At 44.0% G+C, this 14,022-nt stretch overlaps 1 protein-coding gene across 6 annotated transcripts in view; it reads right to left on the reverse strand.

Moving 5' to 3' along the window:
- GRIA1 (glutamate ionotropic receptor AMPA type subunit 1) overlaps nt 1-14,022 on the reverse strand; it is a 274,574-nt gene that overhangs the window by 105,799 nt on the left and 154,753 nt on the right. For all 6 annotated transcript variants that reach the window (XM_045825118.1, XM_045825109.1, XM_045825123.1 and 3 more), the window contains 2 exons: nt 3,389-3,550; nt 1,220-1,387 (listed from right to left, as the gene is read on the reverse strand). In XM_045825118.1, the coding sequence (XP_045681074.1) occupies nt 1,220-1,387; nt 3,389-3,550 (330 nt within the window). The remainder of the gene's footprint in view (nt 1-1,219; nt 1,388-3,388; nt 3,551-14,022) is intronic.

Raw genomic sequence — 14,022 nt, forward strand, 5'->3', positions numbered from 1 at the left:
ATATTCCCCTCCACTTCTTAAAGGCACTTCATCCGAGATGAGGAACAGCTGGTGATGCTCCTTTCTCGTTTCCTCTCTTTCTCCAGGTTGTGAAAATTGTGAGAGCTGTGCACGTGTGATTGGAAAACAAATGGGAATAGTTGTACGTCTTGCTCTACATTTCTCCCTCATTCAGAAATGCTCCTCTCCTCCCGTGGGAACCTAAATTCACCTGTTGAAATAGTCTTAAGAGTAGAGCTGGTCTTATCCAGACACTGGCCCCCATGCCCACCCCCACTCCCAGATGAGGGGAGAGGTCCTGAGGGCATTCACTCCAAAATATCTTGCTGTTGCTGGCTTGCCACTGTGCCTGGTACTCTGACATTCCTCTGCAGGGAGCACTGCCCTCTTTGTCCAGTCCCTTTTGGAAATACAGCCTCTCTATTAGGAGGAATCATATGGTGCTATTTGTCTGCACTTTGAGAATCACAGCCTGGGCTGGAGGTGCTTCCAGAGACTTCTAGAGACTAAGAGAGGCTTCTAGGAGCTCTGAAAATGATAAAGCTGAGGTCAAGTCCCCCAAATCTCCTAAACCAGAAGTATTAAATACATAGCCCACATGTATCATTTTCTCATCTTGCTTCTACAGAAAACTTATTACTAATTGGATATTTATACTCTTCCCTGTTGAATCTGGATTCAGCCTCAGAATTCTTTGCATAGCCAATTGATTGGAATGGGCATGACGATTCTCTATCTCTGCTTTTTAACTGTTCTTAAGTGTAAACAAAATGAATGACTGCAATGCTGGGAAGCAAGAAAATAGAATCACAAGTATGAAGAAATATTTTCAGGGTTCCTTCATGAAATGTGCACAGAGAGCAAGCAGGGCAAGTGGGGACAATCTCCAGGAGACTGCTAAAATGGTTCAGTTTCATCCCTGTGTATTTCAAGTCCCCTCCCAAATACAGAATCTCCGGCTTCCCTTGTTTAGCATATTCCCTAAGCAGAAAATAGTTTTTACACTACCAGGAGTGACTACTCCATACCATTGGGTTTTCGTTTGTTTTTAATTTCTACATGAGCTTCCGTCTATGCCAAGGGCCACAAACACAGTGCAGTGGTGCTCCAAACTTCAGGCATGCTCTGACTTTTCTTTAAAATAGCTACATTCTACCTGAAACCAATGCTGAAATACTCTACAAGGTTCCCATAGATGGGCAGCCATTGCTGGTCTCACCTGCTGCAGAGCCCTCTGGATGTCGATCCCCTGGCCCCAGGGCACCGCTGGGTTAGCCAGGCAATCCCCAGCATTCCCCCTGCGGGATATATCGATTCTCTGCCTTCGCAGGCTCTGGAACGCCTCAGCCATCACCTTCACTCCGTCATAGGTGAGCGCAGAGGTGTACTGGTGGGAGGAATGGAGACAGTTAGGTGACAGAGAGAGCTGACCGAGAGGCGGGAGGGAGCTGTACCTGGGAATGTGCCTCCCGGTGATGAGAATGCTCGTAGTGGACCACTACAGGACTGGGGGAGGCGGCCAGTAGAGAACCAAAACCCAGAAAGTGCTGGCCCCTCAGATGGGAGCCGCTGTGAACTGCTGGCCAGTATTGCCCTCTTGAATTGTGTATTGCTGGTTGTGACTTTGGAAGAGAAGCCAGAATTCTAGATTTTTGTGTGCAACCTTGCAATTTTATAATGTTAGCTCACTGGGGAAAAAAGAATGCATAGATTAAATTCAACACATCTGTATCATCTGATAGAGTCCATGGAAAAAATGGTTTTCTCTGGGTAACAGTCACCAACTAGAAACTAAGAGGAACTGTTTATTCCACCATCCCTGTGACAGTAAAAGAAAAAAAGTAATCCAGGAAGGGAAAGTGCTTAAATATTTCCACATGTGGCTCACCCAAGTGGCAGGTTACAAACTTTCTGTCTGCACACTTTCCCCCTGTGCTTATTCTTAATACTCGCAGTTTTCTCCCTCTTGCCTAAAAAAGGCATAAGATGTTGATGAAACAAAACTAGATAATGGTCCAGGACAGTATTTCCTGGCTTTGGAATTCATGTCTGTCATCTTCATTAGTTAGTCCCCAGTGCTTAGCATGTTCTCTGGCCATGCGAAGTTGACAATAGAGAGTTCTAGACTGAATGTGTAAGTATTTGTCCAGTTTTTAACTTCGACTCTCACATTTGATAAGTATATATATTACATTTAGTTATTTTTATAATCTCCAATCTTTTGAAAATTGAGTGGGGTATTTACATATTGATTTATTAACTGCTATGTGGTTTGCTTACAGCCTGAAAGCACATTTGACTTTGCTTACTTAAGTTCATATCGAAATACATCTTCATTGTGAATTGCTAAGTCAGTTTGAGCACCAGTGGAATACGACACATCTCAGTTAAATGTCCTGCCATTGAAAAAAAAGATACAGACCTAGTAAGAAAAGAAAGTTGCAGAGGATTCACTGTTTTGTGCAGATAAACCACTTCGGCTGCAGGATCCCACTCAGTGCAGTGTTCCACACAGCCACGGCCAGCTATTGGGTTTGACACGGGAAGGAAACTACCTTCCACCCTCATTCTAGACCGTTATCCAGTAACAAACCAAACAGATTTGGCTGCATGACTTAGAGCTGTGTTGCCAGGAAGTGAGTGGCAGAGAGTCCGCATGCTAATTGGGAGTTGTCTCTCTGAGGAGGCGAAGTGTTCGATACTGCTTAGTTAGATTTGCCTGACTTTTAGCTGGGCATGTGCCTGACCAGAATAAAGGCCAGTTCACTGCACGACTCAAGGAGGCTCAGTCTGCAGAGAAACAAATGCAAACAGCATCCCCTAGAGCTGTGTGAAGTGGAGTGGTAGCCCTGCCCAGAGCACAGACACCATTTTTCCAGCTTCTCTGGTAGCTGGCCAGGGCTGGGTTTCTAAGATGTGGCTGAGTAGCCTGTGGGTGGAAGACCTGTGTGTGACTTCTGAAAAGGGTTCTTAAAGGAAACCATTGTGCTCCTTATTTTCCTTTTCCCCTTCCTGCCGGGTAGAATTCTGAGGTAATGGTTGGAGCTTCAGCAGCCATTTGGGGGGCTATAAGGTAGCTCCCATATGCTGAGGATAGCAGAATAAGAAAATAGAAGACACCTGAGTGTTTGATTGTGGAACTATTATCCAAGGCCTGGATATCTGACTTCTGAATTTTGTTTGTATGAGAGAAAAACAAAATGTCTATCTTGTTAAAACTATTGTCATTCTGGATTTCTGATCTTTGTACCCTCATCTTTGTGGATATATTTTCCTTAGCTTGTTCCTCTTAGAAAGCCTGTCTTTCTCTGACAGCTAGCACTGTACAGAATCGGGGCATGCGATGGGCCCAGTCTGGTCTTTTGCTGCCTGTTGCCCATCCCCTCACCTTAGGTCTCTTCCAGTCCACCCGCGTGTGGTCCCGAGCGTCGCTGTTCTTCCACTGCTGCATGATCTTGGCTGGGATGGTGTCTGTGTAGTTCACCAGCTGGAAACCTGTCACGTTTGCTCCACTTTCCTTGAATTTGTTTAAGTCAATGTCCATGAAGCCCTGTGCAGTGAGGAGGAGGAGGAAGTCAGAACACATTGCATGGATAAATCCGTTTAACCATATTACAGAATCATAGGATTTTCCATCCTGTTCCACAAGGTGGAACTGACTTAATAGAGAGAATTGTGCCTCCCATCCTTCTGAACTTGGTTATCACTTAGTTTGTGCATAAAGCTAGCCCAGTGGTTGTGAGTGCTTGCCCAGGAGCCAGCCGTACTGGGGTTGAAGTGCTGCCTTGCTGCCCACAGTCATTAGTGATAGTATGTTGGGCTGTTACCTGATGGTTTCCTGTCTGAACAATGGAGGCTAAGGGGTTGGGGGGAAGCAATGAAGTGACGCACGTCCAGTGCATGCTGTAGACTGAGTGACCATTAAATATTGGCTGGGATTATTATGATGCCACAGATACAGAACAGAATGGGAAACATAAGGAGGGAGTTGTGTCCTCTCACACCCCCATCCTCCTCCCCTCTGAGAGAAGAGGAATCTAAGGTCCATTGGGGGCAAGCTCCTATGGCTGAATTCTGATCATCTTTTGCCCTGTGCTCTTCCCCATACCACAGACTAGATCTCTGCGCAGTGGCGCCTGATCAATTGTAACATCCGCAGGATTCTTTATTGGGAATGAAACTTTCCTTCCCAGTTGGTGAAATTCAGTTAAACTCAGGAAGCCTTCAACTTAAAAAGGAGACCTCGTATTTGTATAATATATTCCATAATGTGCAGTACTTTCATATCTATGGCCTCATTTCACTTTATGACTTTACAAGGTAGACGTTATATGTCTATTCGCCAAATACAGAAACTGAAATGGAGTAGGAGAATTGACTTGCACAAAGTCATTCAGTGATTTAGCAGCAGAGAGGGGACCAGCACTATGGTCTTCTGAAATTGTCTGCTCTCTCACTCACTCATCATTCAACAAACATTCTGAGACCTGTCAAATACTATTCTAATAATGAGTAAAACAGGTTTCTTTTCTTGTGAAGCTTACATTCTGGTGGGAGAGACAGATGATAGACAAACAAGTAGGTATGTAGCATAGTATAACCAGTACCGTCCAGTAGAGTATACTGTGCAGCAGCAATGAGTCCTATGGCACAAGGTAAAGCTGGGCAGGAGGATGGGGAGAGGAGTGCAGTGTCGTGCTTTGGCAGATGTGATCAGGATGAGCCTCCCTGGAGAGGTGGTGTTGGCACCGGTACACAAGTGAAGAGATACTTTGTGAGTAAGCTATGGGAACATCTGGGGAAGGACATTCTGAGCAAAGGTCAGAGGTGGGAGGGCGCTTGGCAAGTTCCAGTAAGGAGGTGGGTATGGCTGTGGCACCATGATTGAGAGGAAGAGGGGGTGTGGATGCGGTCAGGGTGGCAGCCGAAGCTGGCTCACATAGAGCTTCATAACTCAGGTTTCTTTTTAGGTGGCCCACTGCAGAAGTTTGAGCTCGGATCATAAAGTCAGTACCCTTTGGGCTCCAATGTGTGGGAAAACTGCCAAATCCTAATGAGTGAATTGCGAGGAGCAGGGGAAGCAGTTTGATGGGTTGAGGGTAGGGGCAGCCCTGGACTGGCAGCCAGGACCTCTGAGTGCCAGTCCCAGCTCTTCCTCTCCAAGGCTTTTAGTTTCTTTCTGACTTGATCCAGTTTCAGTGTTTAGAAGATCCAGCCATATACAACTTCATGTCCCTGTGCCTTTAAAGTTCTGTGACTCTTCCTTATTTTACAAGCAAAGCAAGCTCAGTCCCATTCAGAGCCCTCAATCTAGCGACTCCTGGAAGTGCCTTTCCTGGACAGTCCCTTCGAGTCTTTTGAATCTCGGCTACAGTGTAGTCTCTTCAGAGAGATCTCTCCTGGCCCCTCATGCAGGGATTCAACTCTCGCTCTGTGGTGGATGCTGCCGGCGCCCTGCTCATTTCCACTCTCCATCACACACTGGTATTCCACCTGATGGACTCACTGCACATATCTGTTACTTTACCCATGTGTAAGGTGAGCTAGATGTTTCTTGGGGTTAGTATCCCCAGAGCAGCTCTCTACCAATGACAGGTGAAGAGGATGTGGATAAATACCCCAGAGTCCTCTCCCCTGGGTGGAATAACCAACTGCAAGGTGTTTTCTACACCACGTCTAAAGGTCCGCTAATGAGTTGAGCTTCTGGACCCGACAGGGGTAAGTACCTTGATTATGAGCCTTGAATCATGATCTCTTCACTACTTCGCTTCCCTAATTCCCTGCTGTCGTTTCTAGGATTGGCACTGAAAGAAACTACTTGTACTTGAATCCTTGTCACAAGACTTGCTTTTGGGAGAACTCAGTCAAGTCACAACCAACACTCAGTCTATCCGGTTTGTTCCTGTTAGTTTCTCCAGAGCATTTACTTCCATTTGAGGTTATGTCCTCCAAGTAGTTCCCTTGTCTTTTGTCCTCCCCTTGAAATGCCATCTCCGTGGGGCAGGGACCTTTTCTGTTTGGTTCACTATGTGTTCCAAGACCTAGCACCTAGAGCAGAGCCTGGCACAGAGCAGATGCTTAATATGTATTTGCTGAGTGAATGAATACGAGCCAGTGACTTTCCTCAAGCAAGAATAATGCTAATTAGCCACCACAACTATGATCAGCGGGCAGCAAATGCCAGTGGATAGTTTTCATCGGTAGGAAAGAGAAGCTCAGGTTGGAAACACCTTTTGAGATGAACTTTTCCTGCAGCCTCGGTTCACAGACTTTCACAGAGGTCTCCTGATTTGCACCATGGTTCTAGCAAGCTGTCCCAACAGGTGGAATCAGATTAGTTTCTTGTACCTAATATGCATTCAGAGGCATTATACTACCTAAGAGTACAGCTATCCCACCACTGGTTAAAAGCTAATGGACAGTTATGAGAGATTTCTCATAATTTTTAGATTTTAAAAAGAACATTTTAGTCATAAAATAGCTATCGAGAGAATGAAATGGAAATTATCTCCTGCGGTCAAATTCTGTCACTTGAAAATCTGTAACAAGCTCCTGGGCATTTCATCCTGACTGCCCTGTCTTGACCATGATGGAGGCCAAAGGAAATGGCAGAGTTTATTCAAACGTAAGTGCCACCTGACTCCATCACCAGAATGTCTGACTGCAACGTTACTGGAGCCCAACCTGTTACACCTCGTCACACTGATGGGACCTTCTAACCGAACTCCCCTGCTCCCCTGAGAAGGAGTAGGCCCAGAGTGATAGAACATGCTCACATCTGCGATAGTAGGTGAAGGAAACAGAATTAGGGAATAACACGGGGTCAGTGTACGCTCGTCTGATAACTTATGTCCTCCGTCCTGTGGAAGATGTCATGCTGGAACGGTAGTCTTGAACCCTACCATATCCTCGATCACAAAGAAATGAGCCTCTCACAGTTACTAAACTTGATTTCTCTGTAATGCAGGAAAATGCACTCTTCCCACACAGAAAAGCGCTCTTGACTGGGAAGGGGAAATAGAGGTGTTAACTGTTTGTCCGCCAGTGAACTGGAGATTCAACCCACTTTGTTCCCCGGAGCACATTCATTGAAAAGGTTTAATTAAATCATTTTCTAATTTTTGTTGCCATTTTTATTTAAAACACAACCTGGCGAGTTAATATTTGGTAATTAGTATATTTTTTTATTTACTTCATCTGTGCTATTAATTATGTAATATTGTATAAGGATGTAACATTGTTAATTATATTCTATTAAAGATTCAAAGTTGGATTATCACTACTCTCTTTGAGCCATTTTGCCTATTTTTATAACATGCCCCCAAATATTGAGTCCTTTGCTCTGTACATTGTGACTATAGAGTAAAAATAAAACTAACCCACAAGGCGCTCCTTTTCATGCTATGCAATATGACAACTGAGGTCTCCCAGACCGAGACCCCTTCCACTGCCCCTCCAGTACTGCGCCAGAGGCGCTGTTCACGGAGGGGCTCTTTCTCATCCAAAATGGGGCTTTGCGATGAGCTGTGTGGTCACTATGCTCCTATCTGCTTTTTTAGGATCTCTGTGGCATTTCACACAGTCCCGTGTGTGGCTGATGAATAGGTGACATTAGAAGAATGCTCGGCCTATCACTTTAATGCATGTGCGAATAAACTGGCTGGTGTACTGCAGGCTCTCGGGACAGAGGTCCTTCACGTTAGGGACACATCAGGATACTTCAGGGAGCTTTTCCTCAGTAGCCATCCCCCGGGATTGTCATGCAGTAGCCTGGAAAGGAGACTGAAGATCTGTATTTGTATAGACCTCTAACGCTAGTGAATCAAAAGCTGAGGTTCACTATGTTAAATTATACAGTCATTAGAAGAATTTCAAATAATAGCATAACCAACAAACATTGAGGACAGGATGTGGGTGGGGAGTAGTATAAAATAATTCATCACCTTTCTAATGGGGAGTCATTAATGTAATTAAAGTTGATAAAGCAAGAAAAAGAGACATGGACATATGTACACATGTGGGGGAAATGACCACAATCACGAAATGCAGAGAAGTGTTAAAATAGTTATTCCTAACAAGTGTGAGATTAGAGAGGTCAAGCATTTGCTTTTTATTTTATACCCTTCTGTTGTATATACTGCATTTTGCTGTGTATAATGCACACAGAAATGTGGGTGCACATTATACACGGGATTATTATACCCATTATTATACCTTTGGTATGGAATCATTATACCCATGTATAATGTGCATCCTTATTTTTCCCTCAAAAATTTGGGCAAAAAGTACACATTATATATGGCAAAATAGAGTGTTATGTGAGTATATATTTTTTTAGTACTATTTAAAAATAAAAACAGGTTCCTAGATCATTTTGATGTGCCTTGCTGGTTAGGAACCCTCTGTAGCCCCTGGACAGTGGGAGAGGGCAGCAGCGGCAGGAGAGGGAAGAGCAGTCTCGCCTTCTCTGCTGTGGTCTGGAGAGTGAGCCCTGCTCGGTTTGTTACCTGCTGGCCTGGAGTCAACACCGGTGCTTAACAGCAACACAGCTCCAGAAGAGTTGCTCATGAGAATAACAAAAATGACAATAATGGCAAAAATGCTACTTTCTGTGCATTATATAACTTTGTCTAAACAACCTTTTGAGAGTTACAAAGTTACTATCATTTAAAAATGAAAAAAAAATCAGTCGACAGTCACCTATAGATTTATTTGAAACATTTTTCAACTTCTTATCCTGAGCCAGGTGTTCTGTTACATGCTTTATATACAGAACCCTATTTAAGGTCCCAAGACAACCCTGAGAGATGCCTGTGCACAGGTGGCCTAAATGGGTGAGTATTTGTCCCAGTTTTATGTTGAGGAGCTATGGTCCAGAGACCTCTGGGAAGTCCTCTCCCCAGCAAGCAAGGGGTCAAACGGGGGTCCACCTCTAACGCGTGTCCTCTTTGTCAGTGTGCTGCATTGCCTCACCAGTGCAGGGACATGTGTGCTTAGTTTTAGGATGGCATTTCCAGATGGCCCCAGACAAAGAACCTCAGGCAGTGTGGCAGATGCAGTTAATGGCCCAAAATAAATTTCTCACTGTGCCAAAGGGCGGCCTTCTAGTACAACTTTCTGTCTTAAAGGGACATTTCTGGGAGGGTGTACTAGGTTTCTCTGTTTGACACAAACCTTGTAAAGTTGGTTAGATATTTCCCAAGCCTCTGATGTATCTGAAGTCTATTAGTGTCCAGGGGTTGTCAAACTTTTCCTGTAAAGGGCTAGATTGTGAATGTTTTAAGCTTTGTGGGCCATATGATTTCTGTTGTAACTATTTAACTCTGCCATTATAGCATGAAAGCAGCTATAGCCAGTAGTAAATGAATGAGCATGGCTGTGTAATCTTTATATAATTTTCACATTTCAAGAAATATCATCCTTCTGTTCACTTATTCCCAATAATTTTAACATGTAAAAACCGTTCTTAACTCATGAGCCAAACAAAGTCAGGTGGCTGTTGGCTTTGACCCATGGGGCATAGTTTACTGACACCTGAAGCAAAGATGTTGAAGGTCAAATCAAACCTCTGGTTGTGCAGAGGGAGATAAACAACCCAATTAAAAAGGGAGCAAAGGACCTGAACAGACACTTCTCCAAGGAGGACATACAGAGGGCCCATAGACATATGAAAAGATGCTGAACATCACTAGCCATCAGAGATACAAATTTAAACCACAGTGAGATATCACCTCACACCTTTCAGAATGGCCACCATTAATAAATCAACAAACAAGTGCTGGTGAGGTTCTGGAGAAAAGGGAACCCCCATGCACTCTTGGTGGGAATGCAGACCGGTGCAGCCTCTGTGGAAAACAGTATAGAATTTCCTCAGAAAAACTGAAAATGAAACTGCCTTTCCCCCTACGAATTCTGCTGCTGGGAATATACCCTAAGAATCCTGAATCACCAATTCAAAAGAACCTGTGTGCCCCAATGTTCATGGCAGTGCTATTTATAATAGCCAAGTGCTGGAAACAGCCTAAGTGCCCATCAGTAAATGAGTAGATCAAAAAACTGTGGTTTATTTACACAGTGGAATACTATGCAGCGGAAACAAAGAAGAAACTCCTACCTTTTGCAACAGCATCGATGGAACTGGAAAGCATTATGCTAAGTGAAATAAGCCGGTTGGTGAAAGACAAATACCATATGATCTCACCTGTAAGAGGAACCTAATGAACAAAATAGAACCACAGCATGGAAACATGGAACAGAATGACAGCTGCCAGAGGAAGGGGGGAGTGCAGTAAGCGGGGACAAGAAGGGAAGGGTCTGTGGACACGGATCACAGCATGAGAATTGACTGTGTGAGTGGGGGTGGGTGTAGCCAGTGGGGGGAAGCGGGTGGTGGGATGGGTGGGGGAGGGCAAAGGGGAAAAATTGGGACAACTGTAATGGAATAACAATAAAAAAAGACTAAAAAAAATCTTCTCCTTGTATAGATAGGAAAACTGAGGTCTGGAGAGGAGACTTGTGGCCTAAGGTTGTATGACTGACTGGTTAAAAGATTAGCTGGGATTGGAACCTGTGTTCTCTCATATACTTAACTGCGACAGGCAATTCAGTGCTGACCAGCCATTTGAATAAAATGACTCAGGGCAGAAGTGTTCAATTATGTAAACTAGTTAATAGAGTTATTTCATATATCATTTGTCAATTATAATTTTCAAAGGATTAGAATGAAAAGGCATTTCAAATAATTATGATATCCTAAAGAGATATTTAATGCTATAACTACATTAGACATGCTTTCATCTTGCTGTAAAGATATGGAAAATGTTTTAGGGATGATGACCAGGCTCTGGGCTATCATTATGACTATTAATTATCATGTGCTCCTGGAAACAAAGGGACTGATTATGTGTGCTTACTGCTTATTTAACCTCTCTGAGGCTCAGTTCTCTGCAGAAATGATAGAGTCTACAGGATAAAATTGGTGTAAGATTTAAAAGAATACATTTAAGCACCGAAGAACTGCATCTGGCATATAGTAAATCTTTAGTGAATGTTAGCAATTATTATTGTCATCATAGTCATCATCATCATCATCATTGGGTCAAATGAGGTCAGATGTTAGAACTGCTTCAAAACCAGGTACTGGGTCAGGCAAGGCACCCTAGAGAACAGTAGGCAGGCATATAGGAAGGCTTTCGAAGGATGAAAAGCTTTATCTTCAAAGCCAGATTTCCTTTTCCTCTGCAGTTCTTTCAAGGGGTCATGGGCAAGCTGTTCAGCTCTCATCATCCTGCCTGTTTGGACACCACACCCGTCAGAAAGAAGAAGGAGCATCCAGCATTGTTAAGGGAAAGGGGCCAAGAAAAAGGTTTATTAAACAAGCCCAGACACACTGAAAAGAGCACTCCTCCATCTCATCCCCTTGAGACCTGGAAGAGATAACATTGGAACAAATCAAAGAACTTGCCCTTTGTACCCTGAGTGGCACAAGTTGTATATGCTGAGTTTCCCCAAATTGTCAGATCCGTTCTCAGATGACAGCTCCATGGGGAGGATAGTTGTAGGCAGTATAGTTTGAAAGGTCTTGTTATGTTAGAAACTCTTGAGGAAAACGGGAATGAGCAACTGAAGAAAAAATGGAAGACTTAAGAGGCCAAACAGAGGATGTGTTTGAACCCCAGAAGGACTGCCATGTGAAAGAGGTGAGGGAGTTCTTCTCTGAGGTTCTGGAAGGCAGGTCAGAGCCAATAAAGGGGCAGAGGTCATGTGACACAGATTTTGACTCAAATAATAATAAAACCAACAACCGTAGTGCTTAATATGTGGGCACTCTGCCAAGTACTTTATTTGTATTATTTCATTTAGTCCTCATAACAATCTTGGGAAGTGGGTACTATTATCAATCCCATTTTGAACATTAGAAAACTGAGGCTCAAATGAGTGGAGAGGCTCCTGCCCAATATAAGGCAGCCAGTGGGGGCTCAGGGATCATAGTCTCAGCCAGTAACAAGACCCTGTGCTTGTTTTCTGACCACTGTATGTTCTGCCTGTGGCCAGTGGTGCAGTCAACCCGATTCATTTAGCTTCTGTCCTGCAGTGAAGCACTTGGCATGGCCTGTAGCTTTAGACTAAGAAGGAATTAGCAGGTTTCTGGGAGACCAGGAATTTTGTCTTTAGCTTCTTTAATGTATGCTCTGTATTTCCATCTCTTGGAAGTCTCTAGCTTTCTCTCTCAGACTGCACTGGTCCTTCTTTTCTGCCTTAGGAGATGGGGGTCTCCTAGAGGGCAGGGACCTTGGTCCCCACAGTGTCCACAACACAGTGCCTGGAGCAGGCTGGTTGCTTCATTCATGCTGAAGACTGAAGGCAAAGGCAACCAATGTCTTTGCTCACTCTTTTCATGGTTTCCTTTTAATCTTCCATCCTGTCATGTCTCAGTCTCTCTGCTTTTGTCTTGTGGACAAAAGAAGTCTTTTCATCGACTTTTTTGTGTAGTATATTCTTAACTAGGTCATAGATAAGATATGTCAGGAAAACAGTTGTAAGGGCAACCATGGAAGTCCAGTCCTGTCTTTGAAACCCAGGAGCTATTTGTCCTGAGGCAATGGTCTCACCCACTCTGTTGGTCTGCAAAATGAGAGCCTAGGGTGGCTCAACGACCTTTCAAACTATATTCTGGTTGCAGGCATTTTAGAGGTTACCATGTTGGGTTGGGGGAAGATGGAAGGACAGGGTCCTGGATCCCCACCATCCCTCTTCCACCAAAGCAGCAGCTCTGCTTTTTATCTGTTTTACATGCTGGGGTTCTCCCCAAGATTCTCTTTGAAAATGGAGCTTTAAACTAAAAAGCCTGGAAACTTCTGAGTCAGTTCATTTCTCTCTTAAGAGGTCTTTGAGCTTTGATCCACAATTCTGCGATCACACAGGTGTGTACACATGCCTATGGACATATGTGAATTCATGGAATGTTCCTGGGCTGAAGACTTGGTTGCATCCTCACATAGCCATGTCTCTGCATCACGGTCTTCACCTTTTCCTATTTTATGCACTTTTATCAACTGAATCTTTAATGTGTTCTCACGCTCTATAATCCCTGGTAACACACAGGCTGGTCTGGTTCCTACGAAGTCAGTAAGACATTGTGGCTGTGCTTGCATCAGCTAAAACTCTATCTATGTCAGATAAAAGCACAAGTGTTAACTTACCCAAGTACATTTGAAACCAGGGAAGCAGGTACCTGTACACTTGGATGTCTGTAAACACAGAGACACCATTACCCACCACACACATATACAGGTGTCCACATAGAGGTCTCCAGAACAATTTCTCTCAGTCCAGGGATTTAGGATAAAATGCTTGCACTTTGTGGCAAAAGGTCAGGGGCCCTCAGACTGGGCTGTCTGTTGATGCACAGGTGCAGAAGTGAACTACTTGGAGTGAACTGGTTGGTCTCTAGAGCTGCCTTTCGTCTAAACTCTCAACTGAGTGGCTGCTGTCAGGGGTGACACCCGGCCAGGGCCACTTCCGTGCAAGAGCTCAAGGTCAGTTCAAATTCAGCCTAGTCTGGACTGGGCCCTTATTGCCGAAGGTCCTGGAAGACTTGAGACCAACAAAAGCTTCCTTTTGCATGAGCAAAACCTTCCTATCCAGAGATGGTCAGGCAAAGAGTGTATAAGCCCCTTTTTCTTTGGTGAAATGGCATCTTAAGTCTTTATAGGGCCTGATATGTAGTAGCCCCCATTGGATGCTTGGTGAAAAAGAAATAAAAGTGCAAACATATGACAAATTTGAAACCTACTGTGAATGAGGAAAGGAATAATCTTATTAATCATTAATTTCTTTAATCGTTTCACTCACAATCATGAGCAATCAGTGTTGCCAAGAACATACCAGACAAAGGGATGCAGCAGAGAAAAAGACAGGTATGGTTTCTGCTTTCAGGTTACTTAAGGTTTAGTGAGAAAGGCCAATCTATTACCCAGGTAACTATAGAGCAAAATAAGTGGACCAAACCGTGACCCTGTA

Source organism: Phyllostomus hastatus, unplaced genomic scaffold (genome assembly GCF_019186645.2).
Source record: "Phyllostomus hastatus isolate PE091 unplaced genomic scaffold, TTU_PhHast_1.1 phas_contig_150, whole genome shotgun sequence".
Lineage (NCBI taxonomy): Eukaryota > Metazoa > Chordata > Mammalia > Chiroptera > Phyllostomidae > Phyllostomus > Phyllostomus hastatus.